General features: G+C 40.6%; 1 protein-coding gene across 2 annotated transcripts in view; it reads left to right on the forward strand.

Annotated features, from left to right (window-relative positions):
- RAB3GAP2 (RAB3 GTPase activating non-catalytic protein subunit 2) overlaps window positions 1-24,654 on the forward strand; it is a 102,268-nt gene extending 77,614 nt beyond the window's left edge. Inside the window, exons 22-35 of one of the 2 annotated variants that reach the window (XM_058533683.1) lie at window positions 3,833-3,938; window positions 4,567-4,727; window positions 5,787-6,015; window positions 8,352-8,525; window positions 8,621-8,727; window positions 11,244-11,310; window positions 13,248-13,318; window positions 16,096-16,131; window positions 17,344-17,418; window positions 17,720-17,938; window positions 22,042-22,131; window positions 22,373-22,594; window positions 23,865-24,023; window positions 24,250-24,654. In XM_058533683.1, coding sequence (XP_058389666.1) covers window positions 3,833-3,938; window positions 4,567-4,727; window positions 5,787-6,015; window positions 8,352-8,525; window positions 8,621-8,727; window positions 11,244-11,310; window positions 13,248-13,318; window positions 16,096-16,131; window positions 17,344-17,418; window positions 17,720-17,938; window positions 22,042-22,131; window positions 22,373-22,594; window positions 23,865-24,023; window positions 24,250-24,405 — 1,872 coding nt within the window. In that variant the 3' untranslated portion in view covers window positions 24,406-24,654. The remainder of the gene's footprint in view (window positions 1-3,832; window positions 3,939-4,566; window positions 4,728-5,786; window positions 6,016-8,351; window positions 8,526-8,620; window positions 8,728-11,243; window positions 11,311-13,247; window positions 13,319-16,095; window positions 16,132-17,343; window positions 17,419-17,719; window positions 17,939-22,041; window positions 22,132-22,372; window positions 22,595-23,864; window positions 24,024-24,249) is intronic. The other variant, XM_058533684.1, reaches the window with a different exon arrangement.

A 24,654-nucleotide genomic window follows, 5' to 3' on the forward strand; every position in this document is an offset into this window, starting at 1 on the left:
TTTGTTTGTTTCAGAATTTGCTAAAGGTGGTGATGGACAGGGGGAGTGATTAGTTGGAGAGAAAAGTAGAAGAGCTCATAGTACGAAGAGAGGTCCAGGGCATGACATTTAATTTGTCTAAATATGATTTAGTCTAAAATAAGCCTTTGGGTTGGCAGTCTTTATGAGCACTTGAAATTTTGTTGCTGGCAGGGACATGAATCAAGCTTTGAGAGACGCGAAACCTATCAGTGTGTTTATAAACCTGGTGTACTCTTAAAATAAGCCCTGGTCCGCAGAAGCAGACACACAGGTCAATGGAACAGAATTGAAAGCCAGAAATAAAACCACACATCCTATGGACAGCTAATCTTCGACAAAGTAGCTAAGAACCTACAATGGAGAAAGCAGTCTCTTCAATGAATGGTGTTGGGAAAACTCGGCAGCCACATGCAAAAGAATGAAGGTAGACCATCTTCTTTCGCCATACACAAAAATTAACTCAAAATGGATCAAAGACTTGAAGGTAACATGTGAAACCATAGAACTCTTAGAAGAAAATATAGGCAGTACACTCTTTGACATCGATCTTAGAAGGATCTTTATGAATACCATGTCTACTCCGGCAAGGGAAACAAAAGAAAAAATAAACAAATGGGACTACATCAGACTAAAGAGCTTCTGCAAGGCAAAGGAAACCATGAACAAAACAAAAAGACAACCCACCAACTGGGAGAAAATATTTGCAAATCACATATCCAACAAGGAGTTAATCTCCAAAACATATAAAGAACTTATACAACTCAATAACAAAAAAAAACAACCAACCTGATCAAAAAATGGGCAGAGGATATGAACAGACATTTTTCCGAAGAAGATCTACAGATGGCCAACAGGCACATAAAAAGATGTTCAGCATCGCTAATCATCAGGGAAATGCAAATGAAAACTACAATGAGATATCACCTTACACCTGTTAGAATGGCTATAATTACCAAGACAAAAAAGGACAAATGTAAGAGGTTGTGGAGAAAAGGGCACCCTCGTACACTGCTGGTGGGAATGCAAACTGGTGCAGCCACTGTGGAAAACAGTATGGAGATTTCTCAAAAAATTAAAAATAGAAATAACATAGGACCAAGCTATCCCGCTACTGGATATATATCCAAAGAACTTGAAATCAACAATTCAAAGAGTCTTATGCACCCCTATGTTCATTGCAGCGTTATTCACAATAGCCAAGATGTGGAAGCAACCCAAGTGCCCATTGACTGATGAATGGATAAATATGTGGCATATATATACAGTAGAATACTACTCAACCATAAAAAAAGACAAAATCGTCCCATTTGCAACAAAATGGGTGGAACTTGAGGGTATTATGTTAAGCAAAATAAGCCAGACAGAGAAAGACAAACACAGTGTCATTTCACTCATGTGGAAGATAAACAAATACATGGACAAAGAGAACAGGTTAGTGGTTGCCAGAGGGGAACGGGGTTGTGGAGTGGCCATAAGGGGTAAAGGGGCACTGACAAATAATAACGTACAACTGAAATTTCACAATGTTATCAACTATTATGACCGCCATAAAATTAAAAAAATAATAAGCCCTGGTCATACATTTTGTGCCTAAAATTAATCAGAGTGAGTCTAATGGCAAGAGTGAATCTAAAAGATTAGTTCTCCCATTCCCCCCTCATTGTCTTTTGATTTGCTTCGCAGCATATGTGCACACAAAACACTGAGACGGTAATTTCCAGTTGATGACGGAATGTCTTTGTTGCCTATATAGGCAGCCAGGGTTTTTTTAGCCTGCCCTAGTGGTTATAAGCAGCAGTGTTCTATGAGGTTAAGAGAAGTCTCGAAGAGAGGGCATAACTTTAGTAAATGGATAAAGTCAGTCAAAATTTGTGGACTACGCAGGATGTTGTGTGGCAAGTGGAATAAACATGGGATCATATGATCCCATTTTTGTAAAACAGTGACTCCCCACTCCCTGTCTCCCCTCCAGAATACTCTTTTATCTATACTTATAAAGCTGTTAGTGCCATTACTTGGCACATGGTAAGCTCTTTATAACTGTTAGCATTTATTGTTGTTACCATTGCCATTGTTTTATGAATATGAGAGAAAATATGAAAGGACGTTTGGTTGTAAAAAATAAAAAGGTTTCTGGATAGGATGAGGTAGAAAGGGGGCTGACAAGGGGAGAGACATGTCAGGGTTAAACAAAAAAGAGAGAAAAGTTAAAAAGAGGGAGAAGTAGACTTCACTTTAAAAAGTGTGTGTGTATTTATATTTGTAATTATTTACATATATAAATTTATATGTACCTGTACACACATATATACATGTGTGTACACATGTATTTTGAGAGAGAAGAGAAAAGGTGTGTTAGAATCAGGCAGGTCTCCGTTCAGACTTTAGTTCTAACTCTAACTGTGTGGTGCTGGGTGAGTTATTTTTCCTTTCCATTATTTGTAAAATCTGCATAATCGTCCCCACCACAAGAAGTTGTTAGGATCGAATGAGGTGATACGCATGTCAAGTACTTATCGTAGCTCCTGGCCTGTAGGTCCTTCTCATAAGTTAATTTCCTTCACACACTTCCACTTCCTACTCTTCTGCATTTTTGAAAATTATTTGTGTTAATACATTTAAACCGATAGTCAGCCTTTTATTTTAGAGCTTTTTATCACTGAAGGTGCTGCAGAATTATAAACGATCAACGTCTGTCGCAGACACCAGTACTTACAGCTGTGACACATTCCATTAAATTTTTCATTATCCCAAAGTTATCTGTGTACAAATTATATAAATCTTAAAATGTTTCAAATTGAAGTAGGGGCCGGCCCCGTGGCTTAGCGGTTAAGTGCGCGCGCTCTGCTGCTGGCGGCCCGGGTTCGATCCTGGGCGCTGCACCGACGCACCGCTTCTCCGGCCATGCTGAGGCCACGTGCCACATACAGCAACTAGAAGGACGTGCAACTATGACATACAACTATCTACTGGGGCTTTGGGGGAAAAATAAATAAATAAAATTATAAAAAAAAAAAAAAGAAAATTGAAGTAGATATACTGGTTTATAGGCGTCAAAAGTCGCTTATGGTGACTTAAGTGTTTTTGTTTAAAATCTGTTTCTCATGACTTGTTAGTGATTTAAAATTTAGAGTTTGATAGTTTTACGTACTTGTTCCCCACTGCCAAGTCCGCAGCGCCTTTGTACAGCCAAGGTAAGGGCAAGGTCCACAGCTCCAGATCCTCCCTCTCTCCTCCAGTCAAAACCTACAGCTGAAGGCCGGCCTCGTGGCTTAGCGGTTAGGTGCACGCGCTCCGCTGCTGGCGGGCCGGGTTCCGATCCCGGGTGCGCACCGGCGCACCGCTTCTCCGGCCATGCTGAGGCCACGTCGCACATACAGGAACTAGAGGGATGTGCACCTATGACATACAACTGTCTACTGGGGCTTTGGGGGAAAAATAAATAAACAAAATCTTTAAAAAAAAACCTACAGCTGAGTGGCCCCTCACCGATCTACAGTGAATCCATGCTAACGTAGTGGTGTCCTTAATGGTGATATGCTCCTAATGAAGGCTAGACTGGAAGGCGGTGCTTAACCCAAAGAAGAGAGGGAAATGTGGAATTTAGAGGCCTGGCAGATGATGAAGAATCTCTTAGGTAGACAAGGTACCCTGTTCTGTCCCTCACGTTACCTGACATAACAAGTAACCACTTATTTCCCAACCTGAAAGACTGAATCACTCATACACACATGTGCTCTCTAGAAAAGTGCAAGATTTTGTCTACTTGAAATATTTTTTTAGACTGAAAGAGATTTAAATTTGGTTTCAGTCTCTGCTCCTGAGTGTTTGGCTATCTAAGGAAAAAGATATTTTGGATAAACCGCAGTCTGTCTGCTGTCTTCATACAATGCTGTCCCTCCTGAGCAAGATGAAAGGTAAAGTGCTGGTGGATGTTGTGGGTCAGCCTTCTCAGGAATGTGGGCTGCTGCTCTCGGAAACAAAGTCTAGAGTTAGAAATACCACGGAAGCAGGGAGGGAAGATCATTTCTCCTAGCAGAAGGAGACTACAGTGTATAAAACCTTTCACTAGATTCTTTCATGTGTTAATAGAAAGCTCTTAATGCATTTGAAGTATACTTTATTAAAATTAAATTTGTATTTTATGTCATCAAAAATCATGTGCTGTGAACAATGAATGCATTTTCTTAACTCAGGTAAGAATGGGCTTTGATGGAGGTAATATTTTTCTTACTATTTTTGGCATGATTTGAACACTAATCTATCATATGGAAACATTCAGTAGTAGTTTTCAGCAATGATGAAAATATTCCAAACAGGGATTTAAAGTTGATTCAGAAGCAAGGTGACTAACACAGCACAAATAATGGAATAGACATGTTCTGAGTAAAATAGATCATAGATTTACTTTCCAATTCATTCAGAAGTATACAGATACGTCAGTGGGGAATTTAGTTTTAACATTATGTTTAATGTGAAAGATTGAACCAAAAAAAACACAACAAACGAAGAGTTTCTCCTTTAACCTCTCCCATCTGCCTGTAGTGGCCATCGATGAGACCTGGGATTCCCAGTCTGTGTCCCCTTGGTGGCAGCAGATGCGCACAGCTTGCATCCAGTCTGAGAACAACGGGGCTGCTCTCTTGTCCGCACACGTTGGGCATTCCGTTGCCGCGCAGATATCCAACAACACGACAGAGAAAAAAGTAAGCGGGCAAAGGGGCAACTTTCATCGGGATCTTTCCAGGAGGCTAAGGGGCTGCTTTTCCTTTTCTGGGGCTACGTTGCCCTTGGTGTTGTGGAACGTCTAGAATTTGATACATGTGTCCAGCAGGTTCTTATTTGTCTTTTCGGCGGTGAGGGGTGCTGTCCTTAATGTGCTTATTCAGATGACACGCAGACTTGAATTCAGCAGTCGCCACATGGCGTAAGGAAAAGTGCTGGAGTTGGAGTGCAGAGATCTGCTGTCCGCCAATAGCTGCTGCTTTGTAGTGAGTCCCTTAAAATGAGTGCCCGTTTCCTCGTGCAGAAGAGGTCAGGGTTAGACTGACCTCACGTTCCTCAGGTTCCTTCTAGCTCTGAGGTTCTATGGTTGTATTTACGCCTCCTTTTATCAACATAGGTTGTTTTTGGCATGTAGCATTGAATAACTCAAATGAAAGTTTCCTATTGACCTTTTGCTTTGTGGTTTTTCCTCATCTCTTGAAGACTCAAATTTATTTAAAAAAAAAAAGACTAACATCCCTTATGTCTTGTGGTGAGTCAAATTATTTTTCCTAGGCGATGTTCATTAAATTGGATGAGACCCTTAAATAGATCTGTAGAAATTCACTCAGCATTGTCAGTCTCAGTTTACAGGCTAAATTTAATATTCCTAGCTTAAGATGTTTATAATAATGGAGAGAGAAGAAATTTGAGAGACACATTTTATGTTAGTGAGTGAATTCTGAAGAGATGTCCATATCCTGATACAGATAGAAAGAGCTGTGGCCCTGAAAACTTCTGAAGTGTCCATTGGTTGAATTGGATGTAATACTGCAGGCCCTTTGTGAACGTCTGAACTCCTTCATCATTGCCCCTAAGTCCTCAGTCTACTCCTCACCCTTAGGTTTCACCCAGCCGGGCAGTAATATTTGTGCAACAGCATCCCTGTGTTTCTTTGTCATGTATCTTAACTGTCCATCAGCATTCAAGTTAAAAGCTTATTCAGGTTAATGTTGATTCAGAATCTTTGCCAGAGTTAACACTGGTGCATTTTCTGTTAGTTTTCCCAAACAGCGCTGGGTCCTGATTCGGAGGCCCTCACTGACTCCTGGGAGGCCCTTTCTCTCGACACTGAATACTGGAAACTCCTGCTGAAACAACTGGAGGATTGTCTCATACTTCAGACTCTGCTTCATAGCAGAGTGAACACGCGAACCTCCAGCGTGTCGTCACTGCAGGCTGAGCCACTCCCCAGGCTTTCTGTTAAAAAGTTATTGGAAGGAGGGAAAGGTAACCTGAAGTTTATTTGAGCATTTGTATCTGTATATCTATATTTTTACAATATGGGCTTTTTTTTTAATAGAAATGACTGAAAGAATAAGGAAAGAGAAATACACTCAGATTTTAAAAATAAATAAAAGACCCACCACATACTTCTCAGTTGATCTTCTCAGAGTCTGATCCTATCAGTTCCCTGCTCAGGAACCCCCAGCTACTTCCCCTTGCCTTAGAGAATCAGCAGCGGTTCTCAAAGAAGAGTTAGGGGACCCCAAGAGCCCTCCTTTTTCCAACTTCATGTCTGTGTGAGGCCGGATCTTCCTCATATAATTCAACCAAAACAACAGGTCACAGGAGATGGAACACAGAGGCTGATTGGAGAATCCAGGTAGAAGCTAGATATTAAAGAGATTTGCAAAAGTGTGGTGCACTCTTCTCACTAAATATCTTTTTTTTGCTTTGGGAAATATAGTTAGTTTCATAATATATTAACATGTAATGGGTTATTATTTTTATTTCAAAATAAAGTAATATTTTTTAAATTTCTCAGTTTTAATTTCTAATACCATACATATTGGTAAATGTAACCCATAAGTTAAAGTTCTTTGCAGTTGTCAGTAATTCTTAACAGTTTAAAGGACTAAGACTGAGACTAAGAAGTTCAAGGACTGCTGGAACAAAGTATGAACTCTTAAGCGTTCTCTCCAAGAACTTGTTTTTTTTTGGTGAAGAAGAGTGGCCCTGAGCTAACATTTGTTGCCAATCTTCCTCTTTTTGCTTGAGGAAGATTAGCCCTGAGCTAACATCTGTGCCCGTCTTCCTCTATTTTGTGTGTGGGACGCCACCACAACATGGCTTGATGAGTGGTATGTAAGTTCTCACCTGGGATCCAAACCCACAAACCCCAGGCTGCCAAAGCGGAGCACATGAACTTAGCCACTAGGCCACCGGCCCAGTGGTTTGACTTTGAATCTGACCCATTTTTCCATTTCTCGCTTGCTTGTTGTTAGATTTGGGTTCAAATGCAACATCTGTGTGATTCCCCATCTCTGGGTCTGAGCCTGCCGTCTTCCCTCTCCCCGCCTCTCCCACTCAGATTCTAAATCTTACTCATCATTCAGGGCCCAGCTCAAATGCTGCCTCCTCCAGGAAACCTCTCATGATCCACTAACTGCAGATTTTCTCTTCTTCCTCCTAATTCCACAGAACTTTATACCTCTTTTCTGATGCATCACTTTCTCCTGTCCTGGAGTCATGGGGTTCCTGTGCTTAGATCTTGCAGGACCATGAGCATCTTAAATTTTGAATTATCTTGGCATACTCCCTCTTCTTACCAGCAGCTCTCTCGGGCATTTGATACTGGAATGACTGTGTTTCTGGGTTTATAAACACCCGGGTATTTATAAATTTTTATTTAGTTAGCTCATTTTCTCTTTCTCTATAAGACTTGTGAAAATTTTTTAATTGTAAACTCACTGCACTCCATGCTGCCCCCAGGTGAAAGTATAGGAAAAGTATTTTGATATTAACCTAAGCAATGTAATCAGGGGCTTGATTCTGCAGTGAGAATGATCAAATGGTTTAGAAGCCAAACATAAGAAACTAGATCCCCCAGCACACTGCTCTCATTTGTTTTCACCAATCATTGTAATTTTACTGTGAAGCATTCTCTTTGTGAAAAGGTTTTTATTTGAATCGAAACAGGAGGAAAGACTGAGAGGAAAAGTGTTGGTAAATTACAGAAAAATGCATAATTTGTTTTAGGTAGTAAACAGGACTCTTCATCTTGAATGTTTTTCAGTTTGCATTTATAATTTTTGGACTATATTGGTGACCGGAACATGGTACAGTATCATGTTGCTGATTAGCTATGCTATGGCTAAATTTTGGCCGTAAATGTTCCATAGAGGCAAGTTAGTTGACTATTAAAAGTAATAGATTGCCCTAAGAAGTCTAGATAAGTATCATGCTAATCAGTCTGTTTTCACTGATATTTAAGTGAAAGTGTGTTAAAGATGTATTCATCCCTTCATCTTTGTCAGGTAAAGTATATTTTGAATTTGTGAACGTAGAAGGTATGTGGTACATAGACATGTGTATGTGTATGTGTTTATAGTTATCTAATACTTGACAAGAGTATAAAGATACCCGAATCCCACTTGCCCTCACACGCTGAGTAGCAGGTAATAACACTGCTGTAAGTCTCCTGGCTGTGGGGGATCACCTTCGGGCTTAAAACTGAGTGTAGCGCTTAGTTCTCTGCATAAGGAGACGCGGATCATGCACTGTATTGGCTCCTTTGGCAAACACTGCCAATCGTCATTTTCTTTCTTGTCTCCACACTGTAGGTGGCATTGCAGACACAGTAGCCAAGTGGATATTTAAACAGGATTTCAGCCCTGAAGTATTAAAACTGGCTAATAAAGAAAGAGATACAGCAAACCCAGATGAACCCAAAGAAGGTATTAACAGAGGTTTATTTGAGGTGTCAGAGGTAGAGATGGACTTGGGAGCCATTCCAGGTAATACATACTGCGGGGAAATATGAAATCCAGAGCGGAGATGCAGCTGTTTTCATGAAGGAAAGAATAAAACCTTGCTCTCTTCTGACTTTCAGACTTGCTGCATTTGGCCTACAAGCAGTTTCCGTGCAGCCTGGAGCTGGACGTGCTGCACACACACTGCTGTTGGGAGTACGTTGTTCAGTGGAATAAAGACCCAGAGGTGAGGTTCTCGTGACCTCTTTTGTGTTAATTCTGTCTCTGCTCATGCTATACATATGTGAGACGGTTTCATTAAATAACTTATTGTAAACACCAGGTTTTTCCCCTTTGGGATGTCTAGGAGCTGTGCTAGGCCTCTTTCATACATTTTCTCTTATAATCCTCAGTAAACCTATGAAGGTGGGTGTTGTCACTGTCCCCACGCTACAGAAGAGAAGACGAGGGCTGTCCTTGCCTCAGGACACACGGCTGCATCAGTCGTTGGGCCAGGATTTCAACCTAGGTGTCTATATGTAATCCAGTGTGTTTTGCCCTACTCCTAGTTGGGTTATGATAAGTGTATTTTTTATTTCCTTTTGAGTTCCTGTATGAGATAGCACCTACCACCAGAAAATTGGTAATATTCTAGTCATCATGATAAAAGCCAGAGGAAGGATCCTGACGCCAACCTATGTCTGATTGCTGAGACAGGTCTGTTTTGGTTCATCACTTCTCTTAACGTTTGTCTCCAGAGAAAAATCAAGAAAGCCGTACTGTGTGCAGGGCTGACTCTAGTCCAGGGTTAGCGTCGTTGCCCTCTCACCTCTGGGTGGACATCATTTTCTTCCACTTCACGCTCTCTCCCAGGGCACTCACTGGCTAGAAGCTGTGCAGGGAGAAGGCCAGCCTGCAGGCAGGAGAACTGGATTTGGATCCCAGATGAATTTCTGACACAAACATCTGGGTTTGGGCCAGTCACTGAATCTCTGAACCTGTTTTTTTCTCTCTCCACCCCTTTTTAATGAAGGTGCCAATCCTTCAGGATTGACGCCAGGATCAAATAAGATGTAAAAACATACGATGGATATTCCTCTTTGCCAGTAAGTCCTTCACATAGGCCTCCCTCGTCAGTGCCCTGGTAAATCATGCCTCTCAAATCAAAATTCTTTCCTTTATTGACCTTATACTCGCTTGAAGAAAAATCTCACTGGTGAACTAGTTCATGCTAATATATTAATGGTAATGATACTTTTACTTCCTCCAAAAAAAAAAGTAATTACCTACATCTTAAAGGAAGACAGTAAAAAAGGAAGTGCTTTAAACAAAGGAATGGTCTTTGATTAATTAAACCTTGACCAAAAAGTGACTTTAGGACAGGGTCCCCTCTTCAGTTGACTTCCCTCCAGCCTCAATGGTAGTCACATTTCCACTCTCTGCTTAAGGAGAGCCTACTTATTTTTCCTACATAAAAGACCTCTATGCGTTTTTCCTACATGAAAAAAGAATATTAGGACTAGAACAAGGACATAATAATTTCTAAAATCTGAGTGAATTATTCCCAGGTTCAAGTCTAAGAAAGTGATATTTAAGGAAAAAACTCTATTTTTTTACGGCATTCATTTGTAAACCAAAGGCAGTGTGCATAACAGACACAGACAGAGCTGAGTTCAAGTCCCACTGCCGCTACTTATTGGCTGTGTGACCTGTAGGAACGTTTCTGAACCCTCTGTTCTCAATTTTCTCCATTAAAGTAAATGAGGACTATAGCTATCTCGAAGAGTTGTGGCAGGTTATAGAGAAAGTGCATGCGTAGTGCCTGGCATTTTAATTAGTGTTATCATTGTCTATTATTAAAATTGTTTGCATTTAAAATAAGTGGCCATTTTTCTTGTTTGTTCTTTTTTCCTGTTAAATATTTATCTCCTTGCCCCACCCACCCCCATCCCAATTCCGCCATTTTACACACACAGCTTATTAGGCTCAAAACAACTGAAATTACCTTTGGGGAAATTCTAACACGTTACATATGTTGACAAAGGTGATGTATTTAATCTTTGCACAAAGTTATTGCAAAGATCTGGATAATTTCATCAGTTTTACATACTGTGTTTGAGTTTTAATATGTAAACTACCTTGATTAGGAAGAGTTGAATTTCAGACATCCCTCTGATAGTTCATATTTCCCTTCACTGCTTTAATATTTTCTCCTTGGCACTTATTGTTAAACATACCGTACAATTTACTTAACCATATTTATTATCCAGCTCCTTCACTAGAATGTAACCTCAGTGAATTGGTGGGTAAAGGGCTTGGGTCTATTTTGTTCATTACAGTATCCCGATGCCTCACATGGCCTGGTGCATGGTAGATGTTTAATAAATATTCGTTGAAGAATGAATGAATGAAGATATTTGCAAAGAAGGAAACCCATTGTTGTCTGTGTGAAATTCAAGTATATATTGAATTTCTATGAATTGCTATGATGTACAAACCACAGTAAATTTTGAATCCAGATATCAGCATATATGACCTGCAGGTTTCTAGGAATCAATCATTATATAGATAATATGAATTTGAGAGAGACCATTGACATTATCTTATGAAAAATTGCTTTTTACCTAATAATTCCATGTTCTTATCATAACATTCTTGGGTAGCTTTATATAGAAATTTATGTAAGAATGTCTCCATTTGTATTTGAAACACCTATTAAATGATACCTCTTTTTTTTTCTCCTGTTTCCACCCTGTATGTAAGGAAGCACGTTTTTTTGTTAGGTCAATAGAACACTTGAAGCACATTCTTAATGCACATGTTCAGAATGGTAAGTAAACAGGTGTTAGAAACATAACTGGTTGATTCAAAAGAGGCAAGAATCTTTACATTCACATCCTGTTAATCTTTTTATTTGGTCCTACTGCCTGACACATGGCTGTGTATTGCTGTATACAAAGTGCTGGCTGTTGTAACTGCTTGGAGGAACACTCTCCAGAGGGGGGAGAGAGAGGACAGTAATTATCACCTCCGTCCTGACCCATTAGTGTCCCAAGCTGACGACTGTCCTTGGGTATGAGTAAGGAGAATATTCTGCATGAATCATTGATTCCCTCTTTAGTTCACAGGTAGATAAGGAAGGAGGGATGGGTTGCTCAGAACTGTAATTCCTGATGAAAAAGTTAGGGAGCCAAAACCTAATAATACTTTACTCTAGAAACTGCCTTCTGCTTCTTCTAGTAAATGTGGATATTCTTCATTGGCTGCCATACTGTGGGGACTGCTGATGTCTCCTTGCAAAAATGTTACAGAATGTTGAAAAATTGTAAACAGTTTGTTGGTTCCATTTAATAGATAGGTGGGTTTCCCTGTAAGAATTAAATGAGGAACTCAGCGTAGGCTAGTTAGTCGTCTTATGAAGTGGTGAGACTAGACATTGGGCTGAGTAAAAGGAGGTAGTGCCTTAATGTCTGTGTGATAAATTCTTCACCTTTACGACCTTCAAATTGCAGAAGTTCTAAAATGTCTCATTTTTTGGGCCGGCCCCGTGGCTTAGCGGTTAAGTGCGCGCGCGCTCCGCTGCTGGCGGCCCAGGTTCGGATCCCGGGCGCACACCGACGCACCGCTTCTCGGGCCATGCTGAGGCTGCATCCCACATACGGCAACTAGAAGGATGTGCAGCTACGACATACAACTATCTACTGGGGCTTTAAGGGGAAAAAAATAAATAAATAAAATCTTAAAATGTCTCATTTTACCTGAAGAGAACTTGAAAATTATTTTATTTATTCATCTCTTAGATCTTACCTTCTTCAAAGAAAAAAAAAAGATTTAAAGTGTCTCATTTGGAAAATATGGTCTCTAGAGTAGTCTATCCTTATTGATATAATTAAGTTACCTACTGACTTCAGGCTAGTATTTCTTCAAGTTAGAGCTGTGCCCATTTGTACATTGAGTAAGCTTCCTGGCTTCTTCACTCAAAAGCAGCTACGTGGTAATAATAATAGCATGTGAAGTGTTGTATTTATGCTGCCTAATTGACGACTATTTCAGAAACTTGTATCCTAAAGGTTACTGAAGATGGAAGTATAAAACCCAGAGTTTTTGGTTGTTTTTTAAAAAAATATTTTTTGTATTTTGCTTTGTTTTTTATTACTTGTTTATATGTCACTTTATTTGATGGTTACATATGAAAAAATCAATTGGCTGACATTGGGGTTATTTCTAGTGTTGGTCTATCGTGAACAAAGCTGTTCTCAACACTCTTGAACGTACTTTTCTACTCATTTCTGCAGGAGAACTGCTGGGTCACAGGGTAGACACATATTTAGCTTTAGTAGACACTGCCACACAGTTTTCCAAGTGGTTTTAACAATTATTATCCCACCAGCAATGTATGAGCATTCCAGTTGTTTTTACTTCCTTGCCAACACTTATTGTCATAAAAAAAAGAGTTAGCCTTTCTGTTGGTTGTGTAGTTATATCTCTGTGATTTTAATTTATATTTCTCTCATAACTAATGATGTGAATCTTTTCTTATGCTTATGGGCCATTTGGATATCATCTTATGCAGCCCAGTTCTGGTTTTTATTAAAGATAAAAGTTTCTATTAATTTTATAAATATTACATAAGATATAAGAAATCATATCTAAATAAATAGCCCATATAGTTTTATAGGCTTAAGAAAGACAGTGATTTGTTATGTATAATGAAAGTGAAAATGTACAAGCCTTCTATTTACTACTTGACCTTTACTTGCTACGTAGGCATTGCCCTGATGATGTGGAACACATTCTTGGTTAAAAGGTTTTCCGCTGCTACATACTTAATGGATAAGGTAAGGCAATTTTAAATTCCGTGTACTGACTTCTTGTTGATCTGGTTCCCTTAATTAATTGGCTGATATTAGAAAGATTGTTTCCATTGGCCTTGTTAGACCATTTTTTGTTTGATGTTTTATTTTACTCATGCTCAGTTAAATGTAATTCCCAGTGCTGCACTTGGATGACTTGAAGAGCCCCAATCCTCGAAAGAAAGTAATATACTGTAAAAGTCTCTTAACCCAGGAGGTTAGGACTGGAGGTTGAGTCAAGCAAATATTTTCATTTTATTTTAAATTAAAACGTACAGTGTGCGCTTACTGACCTATCTTTGGAGGTAGGGCCAAGACGTTTTCTTTGAATGGGTTTGACTGCAGTTCTGTTTTGGTTTGCTTGCATCAGTCTCGCCCATAATGCACTGCCTCTGATTTCTCAAGCCTGTTTCTTTAAAGGTGTGATGCAGTCTGAGTGCAAGATCTTTAGAGTTTTATAATTGATCCCCTAATCTTTGTAGTTATTTCTTTTCTATGTAATCCAATAGACCTAGGAGTTAGCTACCCTCCTCTGTAAATCTTTTTAAAGCATTCAACATAGAATTCATATAAACTCCTTTTTTTCCTCATTCATATTTCATCACGTATTTAATTAAATTACATAATTACAGTGACATGTACAAGCAGCCTAAGTAGATTTGGGAACAAACATGACATGTGAGCATAAGAGTCACCTGGTGGGAGCAGGAGCTGCCACGTACTGGAGAGGGGCCTCCTGGCCTCAAGCAGAGTGGCCGGGGCCTCATCAGGATGTTTTACAGGCCAGTCGAGAATGTCAGTTAATCTGGCATCCGTTCAGTGCATGTCAGGAGAACTTCCACCATAATGACAACCTGGTCTTTTAAATGCACAGAGACAGCCATTCCTAAACCATGAACAGCACTACAACTCAGACCCACGTTAGGCCACCGCTCCTCTGAAATGCTTTCTTTAATGACATGGGTAACATTTTTGTCTAGTTAAATCTAACTGTTCTCTCCCATGTGCTCATCTTCCTTGCCCACCTAACCGCTGCTTCCCACTTAACTCACTCCTGTTGGCCTTTAAGATGTCGTTCTCTTCTACTTTACCTCTGACCGTCCCTGTTTTACTGTTTCCAGTTTTACAGCATTCTCACGTCACTGTCGCATTTGATGCTCAGAACTTAGGTTTGGTTTTAAACAGTCCTGAACCAGGAAGCAGAGAGTTTATGATCATTCATTCGATAACTGTTTATTATAATAAATGTCTCTTATGTGCCAAGGACTGTGGTGGGTTCTGATTGCCAAGATAAAAGTCAGAGTCCTGCCCTCAGAGAACTCACAGTCTAAAAGACAGGTAACAGATAGTAGGGAGCTTCTGGAACTCAGAAGAGGGATAAACAACAAGACAAGGGGAAGGCTTCTGAGCTGAATTTTGAGGGATGAGTGTGTGTGAACCAGTACCAAGTGGGTGAGAAGAAGCGTATTCAGCAAAAAGTCCTGGAGGTCTGAGGTAGCGTGTTGGATTCACAGAGCTGCGAGTAGCTTTGTACGGGAGGAGCACAGGCTGTGGGAAGGAGCGAGGAGAATTTCCCACTGTGAATTCCCACAGTGTAGCTGTGGATTTGGGATTTTCTAATAATTTTTGGATTTTCTAATTATTTTCTAATAATATGTCTAAACTGCTTAGCGTGGGGCCTGGCACATATGGTGAGGGCTCCGTAAATGGCAGCTGTTATTTTATCTTGAAGACATTAGGGCAGTTTTAAGCAGAGGAATATGTTCAGATATGCATTTTAAAAAATGATCTGGCAGGGGCCGGCCCGGTGGCTTAGCAGTTAAGTGCGCACGCTCTGCTGCTGGTGGCCCAGGTTCGTTCAGATCCCAGGCGAGGACCAACGCACTGCTTGTCAGGCCATGCTGTGGCGGCATCCCATGTGAAGTAGAGGAAGATGAGCACAGATGTTAGCCCAGTGCCAGCCTTCCTCAGCAAAAAGACGAGGATTGGCAACAGATGTTAGCTCAGGGCCGATGTTCCTCACAAGAAAAAAAAAAGATCTGGCAACAGGGTGGAAAATGTTGGAATTGGGGTGGGCTGAGCTTGGCTGCTCGAAGGCTGGTGCAGTAATCTCAGCAAGAGGTGATGACGTGAAGAGTCCCTGGTCCTGGACTCCCTGCTTCCACTGTCACTGTCCCCTGTGAGTTCTAGTCTTATCAAGTCACATGCTGAGGAGCAGAACTTTGATCTACCACTCGTTACCTTGTATACAGTTGTCAGTAGAATCTTACTGAGTACTGACTGAATCAAGGACATCACTTGATTTTCTGAGCTGGGAATATAACTCCTGTCTGCTTTAGATTGTTTTTTCTTCCTTCTGACCATGTAAAATTGTGTATCTTTATCAACAAACAAAATTCTTAGCTGCTTTTGATTTGGAACTGTGAGTTTGGTTCTGACTTTTAAGGCAACACAGTTATTTGATTATACAAAATAAGGACCAGATTTTTAGAGTTTTTTTTTATTTAACAGTTCAAAAATCTTTGTTTTTGAAAAGGATTATTTTTAAGTCCAGTGTGGTATATTTTTAAGTTCCCCCACAAAATTAATTGCATTGTGTTACAAATGAGTAGAACTAACATTTAAATGGATGAGAGGTTGCCACATCTGTGTATAGCTGCATTTATATTAAAATTTGGTTACTTTTTACTTCCTGTACCATAGTACTGCTTTTGTATGTAAATTATGAAATAAATACAGCATTTTGTGTCCTTTTGTCTTAGGTTGGAAAATCACCAAAGGACAGGTTATGCCGAAGGGTAAGTGAATCTCCCTTAACTAGATGTGTAGTCGTTAATCCTGCACTTTACATGGTACCTTATTAACTGGAGGAACGGACTTTGCCTTCTACCATTTTGATGACACATCAGGAGATAAGAAAAATGGAAGGAGAATACTGTATTAAGGGAACTGGTCATGAACTATGGCCAATTTTAATTCACCTTTCCAGATTGTCAGATAGTATGTTTAAACTCAGTTTTCACAAGCCGTCTTCAATTTTGGACTGTTGACAGGAGGTTAACATGCTGCCATGGCTGCGTATTTTTGCTGTACTTGGGATTAGGAGTTTATAATGGAAGCATACAACATCAAATTGAAATAGATTCATATGAGTAGTGAATTTGATCGACCTGCATGGAATAGCCACTGTACAAATAGTCTTAAATACTATTCCAGTCCACGGATACTGGGGCTTATATTTGAGGCCAGGGATTGATAGTGCTAGCTTTTGCTCAAAACTTTGAAATATTCTCATTACAAATATCTTAAGAAATATTGGGACACATGAATGTAGCCATAATAAGCCTTTGGTCCCAAAAATTCACCATTGTTGAAGAATTGTGCTGGTATGCTCTTGAGGATGGCTCTATGACTACAGTTATATGCATACTCTGAATTATTTACTTTAAGGATGTGCTAGATTTATTGGTTGTTGGTTTAAAAAAGACTGTATGTGAATGCAGTGGTCTCTTGGCAGGCCCTGGAAGGGCGTCAAGGAGAATGACCTGTTGCCCACAGCATGAATCCCCCATAGGCTTGAAGATTCTAGTTTTGATCAGCAGGTTCAGTTCAGTCCCTAAAAGACGCTCTGGAACTAGACCGGGCCATTTTCTTAGAACTTTTTAGGTTGGACTCTCATGTGTGTATCTTACCAGGCGCATGATTTGGCTGTTGTTTGGCCTTAGCAAGCTGGACGATGAGCGCAAGTGCCGTGATCTTTACAATACGCAAAGAACACCAATTTTTAAAAGTTGATAGTAGTACCATCTTTTTAAAGTCTAATTTTAAAATTAGTTAAATCTAAAGAAAGAAATTAAAATGTACTAATGCCTTGACTTTCAAATTCTTGCCTGTCTGTTCAATCTAGAAAGTCAGTTGAATAGATGTATTCTGTTTTGTTTTTTATTTTTCTGAGAGTAACTGTAGCAGTTTTGCTGGCAGGAGCTAATTATGTTCCTTTTTAAAAACAGGACGTGGGGATGAGTGACACAGCAATGACGTCTTTCCTTGGCTCCTGCTTGGATCTTCTTCAGACTTTAATGGAGGTAAAAGAAGTGTATTTTCATTCTGAACTGTCTCTAAGATATTAAATATTCTGAAACTCATTGGACTTAAGAAAGCACTGTAGAAAGAGATCGCTTTTCATTTATTCATTTTTAAGTTTTCAGTTAAGCCTAAAAATCGTGATGTTTCTCATAAGAATTAGATTTTATGTTTTTTTATTCTAATTTGGGGGGATGGGGAGAAATATGGGTTTGCACTTTGCTGCTGGTAAACTCATTAAGATATTTGCAAGCTATTATTTCTCTAATTCTGAACACAGTTTTCGGTCCTCAAAACCTTTAGGCAGATGTTAGCAGGGATGAAATGCAAGCGCCTGTCCTGGATACTGAGGATGCTTGGCTCACTGTCGAAGGACCAATCTCGATAGTGGAACTGGCCCTTGAACAGAAACACATCCACTACCCGCTGGTGGAGCACCATTCCATCCTGTGCTCCATCTTGTATGCGGTGATGAGGTTTTCTCTGAAGACTGTGAAGCCACTTTCACTTTTTGACAGTAAGGTAAGTACCTCAAAGGATTCAGAGCCGTGTTGGAGGTGAGGGTTTAGCAGGCCCAGGCAGGACTGTCTTATTCAATGGAAGTTGTTCAGTACTTTTGTGACTTGTATAGGATTATTCATCGTGGGGTTCTCTGCTCCCTATTCTCCATCAGATTTCCTATTCTTTTGATTTACCTTAAATATTAGTGTTCCATGGTTTTGCCCTCTCATCTGTCTACCCTTCTCGTTCTACACATTCTTCTTGGACAGACTCATTTTCTCCCTCTTGTATATCTCCAGGCCTGACCTATCCTGAGTTTGAGGCTTGTGTTTCTGTTGAACGTCTTCGAATGTGCTGTGAGACTTCAGACACCTCATACCTGAACTCTGTCTCCATATCCTCACCCCCACCCGACCCTTGACCTCAATTTGCTGCTCCTCCTGGAGTCCCTGGCTTAGTTAGTTGATGAGGGATGTCATCATTTTGTGCACTGGCCCCAACTAGGATCCTTGACGTTATCTAGCTCAGTTCCCTTCTTCAAGTCCCTCATTCAGTGTACATTCATTCTTGTAAGCTCTTACTTAAACCTTATCTGTCCATTCCTCTGTCGCTATAGCCCTCATCATCTTTCCCTTAGCTATTACAGCAGCCTCCACTTTCTCTCCATCCAATGCCATGCTTCCAGAGCTTTCTTTCCAAAACACAGACTTACTCATATTAATTCCATGCCAATTCATAAAACCCGTTTCTTCCCCACTCAGGTGCCAAACGAGACAGACATAGGATTCAGACAGTTAGAGATTAAAATAAAAATTCAGACAGTTGGCCAGCTTTATTATTTAAGAAGTAAGTAGAAGAATACAAGCTAGGTTGGAGAACACAGCTCAGGCTTGTGGGAAAGTGGTTTTATTATTTTACCCTTACATGAGAGACTTGCACACCCAGGACACAGCTGGACACGTGAAGGCTTCCTCTCAGGTTCCTGGCCCTATAGGAGCAAAGATGCTCCCTGCAGGAAGACTGCATCCTGAAGAAGGAAAGCTGGGTACTGTTGAGAATGCCCAGATCCTCCCAAATTCACCAGTCCATTTTGGGGAGCAGTGAGGGGTGGAGCAGGAGACCTGGTTAATCTTTTTTTTTTTTTTGTGAGAAAGATCAGCCCTGAGCTAACATCCATGCTCATCCTCCTCTTTTTGCTGAGGAAGACCGGCTCTGAGCTAACATCTATTGCCAGTCCTCCTCCTTTTTTTCCCCCAAAGCCCCAGTAGATAGTTGTATGTCACAGTTGCACATCCTTCTAGTTGCTGTATGTGGGACATGGCCTCAGCGTGGCCGGAGAAGCGGTGCGTCGGTGCGTGCCCAGGATCCGAACCCGGGCCGCCAGTAGTGGAGCGCACGCACTTAACCGCTAAGCCACGGGGCCGGCCCAAGACCTGGTTATTCTAATGGAAGTCCTGCCACATGGAAACATAGAGCAGAGGAAGGAGGCTTCCCACAGCCATAACTTACTTTTCCTGCTTTACTATCCGTTCCTCTCACACCCTGTGCGATAGCCACTGTTAACTACCCTCCATCCCTCAGTGAGTCAGACATTTTTATCATTTCTTGTCTTGTTTGTATTGTTCCATTTTCACAGACAACTATTTTATATGTCCACCTCCTATTTATTATTCACTTATCACTTAAGTGTCACTTTCTCTTCCAAGTCTCTATCTACATTCCATGAACTTACCACCTCATTACTATGTTCCCATGTCTGTGTGCCCTGCCTGGCACATAAGAGGAGCCCAATCCATGTGTAATGCATTTATAATGAACGAGATGTTACAGAAAAGTTACATGACCACAGTGCAGAAGAGATGAGTGGATCTAAGGGAGTCGAGTCTGGAAACCATTGAAGGTCAGGAGGTGGTGAGGATGTGGACTGGGGAGAAGTGATAAAAATCATGCAGGGATTTAGAGGAACCAGTAACCTAATGACTGACTGGGTTTAGTGCTGAAGGGGATGGAAGGGGTTAAAATTAAATCCAATTTCAAGCTTGGGAGACTGGGCATGCCATTTACGAGGAAGCCCATTTAGAACAATTTTGGACAGACTGAGTTTGAGGGTAAATAGAAGCAGAAATACTGTACGTTTTAAGAAATTTACGTTAACATTTAGTTTACTTTTGAAAGGTAGACTAGAAGTCTGATGACAGATTTTCATCTTTCTAATAAAATAACATTGCATAATGTTTGTATTTGTCAGTATAGATTTTGAATGAATTATGATCTCTTTCAAGATTGTAAAAGGAAAGAGTACTTAAAAGTTGGGTTGGGCCAGCCCTGTGGCTTAGCGGTTAAGTGCGCGTGCTCCGCTGCTGGCAGCCCGGGTTTGGATCCCGGGTGCGCACCAACACACCACTTCTCCGGCCATGCTGAGGCCGCGTCCCACATACAGCAACTAGAAGGATGTGCAACTATGACATACAACTATCTACTGGGGCTTTGGGGGAAAAATAAATAAATAAAGTTTTTGTTTTTGTTTTTGTTTTTGTTTTAAGAAAAACCAAAATTAAATGCCTGGCTCAGTACTCCCTTCTAAAAGGGAGTTTGTGAAATCAAAACACATCCAGACTTGGACAAGCACGGTAGAGATGTTAGTCCCAGCCCATGTCATGCTAAGATGCCCTGAGACAGCTGCGTGCCTCTCATATGCAAATGGAGAGGCAGTGCGTTTCAGCTAGTAAAACAGAATCCCAGCTCTGCCATTGACTAGCTAGTAGTCTTTAGTTCCTCATAGAGTGATGATTCCAGTGCCTACCTCATGGTTGTTGTACGGGTTAAATGACATACTCAACATGAAGTGCTTAGCAAAGTCTGGAACACGGTGAATAATAAATGGTACTATTATAGATGTGCACACATACTCTCCACTCCAAAGGCCCTCATGCAAAATAGACGCTTATATCTAAGATCACCAGATGGAAACTACAGAGTAACAGGTTGTGGGTGAGTATGTGGAAAAACCTTCAAATGGTGATGCCCAAAATGCAGTGGGTTCCCTAGGAAGTGTGCTGTTTCTCCTCACTAAAGGATGCGTAGCTTTACCTACCTGGCCGTCACACTAGATGACCTACACTCAGATGATTAGGTCTAGAAAGCACATTAGAAGATATCTGGGATGACTGGTTTGCAGGTGAAAAAACAGCTGCCCGGGATGGTGGGGTCATTTGTCCAAGGTAACCTGGTTGGAAGTGGTGGACCTGGGACTAGAACCTGGGTCTTCCAACTTAGAGGCCAGTTTTCTTTGCTCTGTATTGCATTTCCTTCCAAGGAACTTCTGAAATCCTATTTTCTGATATTCTTTTTTGACTATTCAGGCAGACATCTGTTCTCTTAAAGAAGGTGTTTTTAAACAGTTCAGCAAGTGTTTTCGGGAGGATTCAGAGTACACACTATGTATTACTTATCTATTATTGCATAAGAGATTATCTCAAAACTTCGTAGCTGAAAACAACAAACATTTATTATCATTTTTGTGGGTCAGGAATCTGGGTTCCCCTTATCTGGGTGTCTCTGGCTCAAGTCTCTCAAGAGTCTGCAGTTAGGGTGTCGGCCAAGGCTGTGGTCTCATCTCAGGGCTCAACTGGGGTGGGAATTGGGGGATCCACTTCTGAGCTTACAGGATTGTTGGCAGGATTCAGTTCCTTGCCACGTGCACCTCTTCACAGGGCAGCTCACAACAGGGCAGCTGGCTCCCCTCAGAGGGGGTGAGAGTGAATATGAGCATCTAGAACAGAAGCCACAGTCCTTTTGTAACTTAATCTTAAAAGGGACATGCTGTCATCTCTGCCTAATTCTGTTTGCTAGCAGAGTCACCAGCCCACACTCAGGGGACAGGGTTTACACAGGCATGAATAGCCAGGAGGAGAGGATCACTGGGGACCACCCTGAAGTGTGCCTACCACATACTAGATAGTTGTTATAAATTAAATGAATAAAATTCTAAAATGTTACTGTTCCAAGGAGAAAAAAAGTCAACGTTATTCTTGATTAAATGACTTCGTTTTTTTAATCTTTCTTCTTTTCCCCCCTTAATAATAATCCATACTCATCAATTTTCTTGATCTCTTCTTTTTTAGGGGAAAAATGCATTTTTCAAAGACCTAACTTCACTTCAGTTATTACCTAGTGGGGAAATGGATCCAAATTTTATTTCTGTACGACAACAGGTAAATTAGTTACCGGATTTTGTTTTTGTTTCTTGGGTGAAATTGTAAAGCAAAATTCTAGTTGGCCTTTAAAGGATGACCACTTACAAGGTATTGAAAGCTAGTTTCCCTTTAAATTATGTGTTCTTTCTTGATAATTAAACAATTTTAATGGAAAGCCACTCTAATTGACCAAAAATTGCTTTGAATTTTTTAATGAAACATACTAACAAGATGTTGTTGTATCTCCTGCATTTTCAAGTTCTTATTGAAAGTTGTTAGTGCAGCTGTGCAGGCTCAGCATGCAGTTGCAAAGGACAAAGATTCCTCAGAAGAGGCACCGACAGCTCCTTTTGGGAAAGACCAGGATTGGCCAGTTCTAGCCGTGGATTTGGCCCATCACCTTCAAGTCAGTGAAGATGCTGTTAGAAGGCATTATGTAGGGGAACTCTACAACTATGGAGTCGACCACTTAGGAGAAGAGGTAATCCCCACCCTGTGAATGTGAATTGGGCTCAAGTGATAAAATTGATAGTTGGAGTAAAGAGTAGTTGGAGTAAAGAGTAAAGTCTCCAACAAAGCTTTTTGCTTTTCCTTTTGTTAGAATTTCTAGACACAAAAATAGAATAACAGAATATTAAAATATAAAACTATAGTCAAATTCCTATCTCTGGTCAGTGTTTAGTGAACTCCACAGGTGTCAGGCCTGTTCTGTGCACAGGGGCAGAGCAGTACACAAAACAGACACAGTTCCTTCTTCATGGACTTGATAGTCTGCTGGTAAGAGCAGAAAAGTATGCTAAATTTTGTATTGAGTGAAATAAATGCTATGAAGAAAATGAACAGGATCCTGTAAACAAACACGAGCTACTATAAGAGGGTGGTCAGAGGTGAGCCCCCAAGGAAAAGCAGCAGCCAGGCACTCAGAAAACCGGGGCAACAGTGCTCAAGGCAGAAATAACGAGCAGTACAAAGGCCCTGGGGTAGGGACTAGCTTGGCGAGGTCCTGGCCAGAAGGGCCAGCATGGCTGACCATACATAGTAAGCAAGGATTAAAGAAATAGGAGGTGAGGTGGGGAGGTTGGCAGAGGCAGAGGCCAGATCATAGTAGGTCTCATAGCCCATGGCTATTCAAAGTGTACTCAGGGCCGGCCCCATGGCTTAGCGGTTAAGTGCACGCGCTCCGCTGCTGGCAGCCCGGGTTCGGATTCCGGGTGCGCACTGACGCACCGCTTCTCCGGCCAGCCTGAGGTCACATCCCACATACAGCAACTAGAAGGATGTGCAGCTATGACATACAACTACCTACTGGGGCTTTCGGGGAAAAAAAAGGAGGATTGGCAATACATGTTAGCTCAGAGCCGGTCTTCCTCAGCAAAATGAGGAGGATTAGCACAGATGTTAGCTCAGGGCTGATCTTCCTCACAAAAAAAAAAAAAAAAGTGTACTCAGAAGGCTTTAGAGGGTTTTGAGCGGTCATGATGTGATTTAATATAGTTCCCTTTGTTTGCCAAAAGCCTGAAAATGACTCATATAGTCATATTGAATTGAAAAATTAGGTGGTAAGAGAAAAAAAATTGAGATGATGGCAGAAATTTGGGTTTTGAATGCTAAGTTTGATTTGGACTTTATTTTGGTGATATACATGGCCATAACTCAAAAATGACCCAGAATCTCTTCCCTGGCAATGCCTTTCATAGAGTAAAGAAATCTGTTAGCTATCACTGTATGTTTGTCCGTGTTCATTTCCTCAGGCCATTCTCCAGGTGCAGGACAAAGAGGTCCTTGCCTCTCAGCTGCTGGTGTTAACAGGGCAGAGGCTGGCTTACGCGATACTCCACAGCCAGACCAAAGAAGGAATGGAGCTGCTTGCCAGACTCCCACCCACTCTCTGTACTTGGCTGAAAGCCATGGTAAGTACAACAGAATGAGACAAATCAGAAGGTCACTGGATGTTTTCCTAAATGCATATTTAATAACAGTTAAGGAGAAAATTTAAATTATAAGTTTGGTTTACTTAGTTCAGAAGAAAAGCATTTTTATTGGGAAATAACTGTTCTGAGAACTCTTAAGTTGGTAACAATCAATTATTGTTTAGTTGTATATACCTGATGGGTTACTTTTGTGTTCCATTTGCAGGACCCCCAGGATCTTCAAAACACAGAAGTGCCAATTGCAACAACAGCTAAACTGGTACATAAAGTAATTGAGCTTTTACCGGAAAACCATGGGCAGTATAGTTTAGCCTTACACCTCATTGAAGCTGTGGAAGCCATATCTATTCCTTGTTTATGACACTTACCTACTGAAAACAGTCAAACTGTGTGACTATACTATGAATTAGTGCATGGTTATTTTACATAGTAAGATCTGGAATTTTATGGAGGGAGTATGTCTTTTTTTTTTTTCTTTTGTAAAATAAATAAAAATATATATTACTTTTAAAAAGTGCAGTCCTGGCTAAATTCCACTCGTTTGGTTAATACTCAAAATATCAACAGATATCAATTATACTATTAATTACTAATACAGATGTTTTACTGT

Source organism: Diceros bicornis, chromosome 38 (genome assembly GCF_020826845.1).
Source record: "Diceros bicornis minor isolate mBicDic1 chromosome 38, mDicBic1.mat.cur, whole genome shotgun sequence".
Lineage (NCBI taxonomy): Eukaryota > Metazoa > Chordata > Mammalia > Perissodactyla > Rhinocerotidae > Diceros > Diceros bicornis.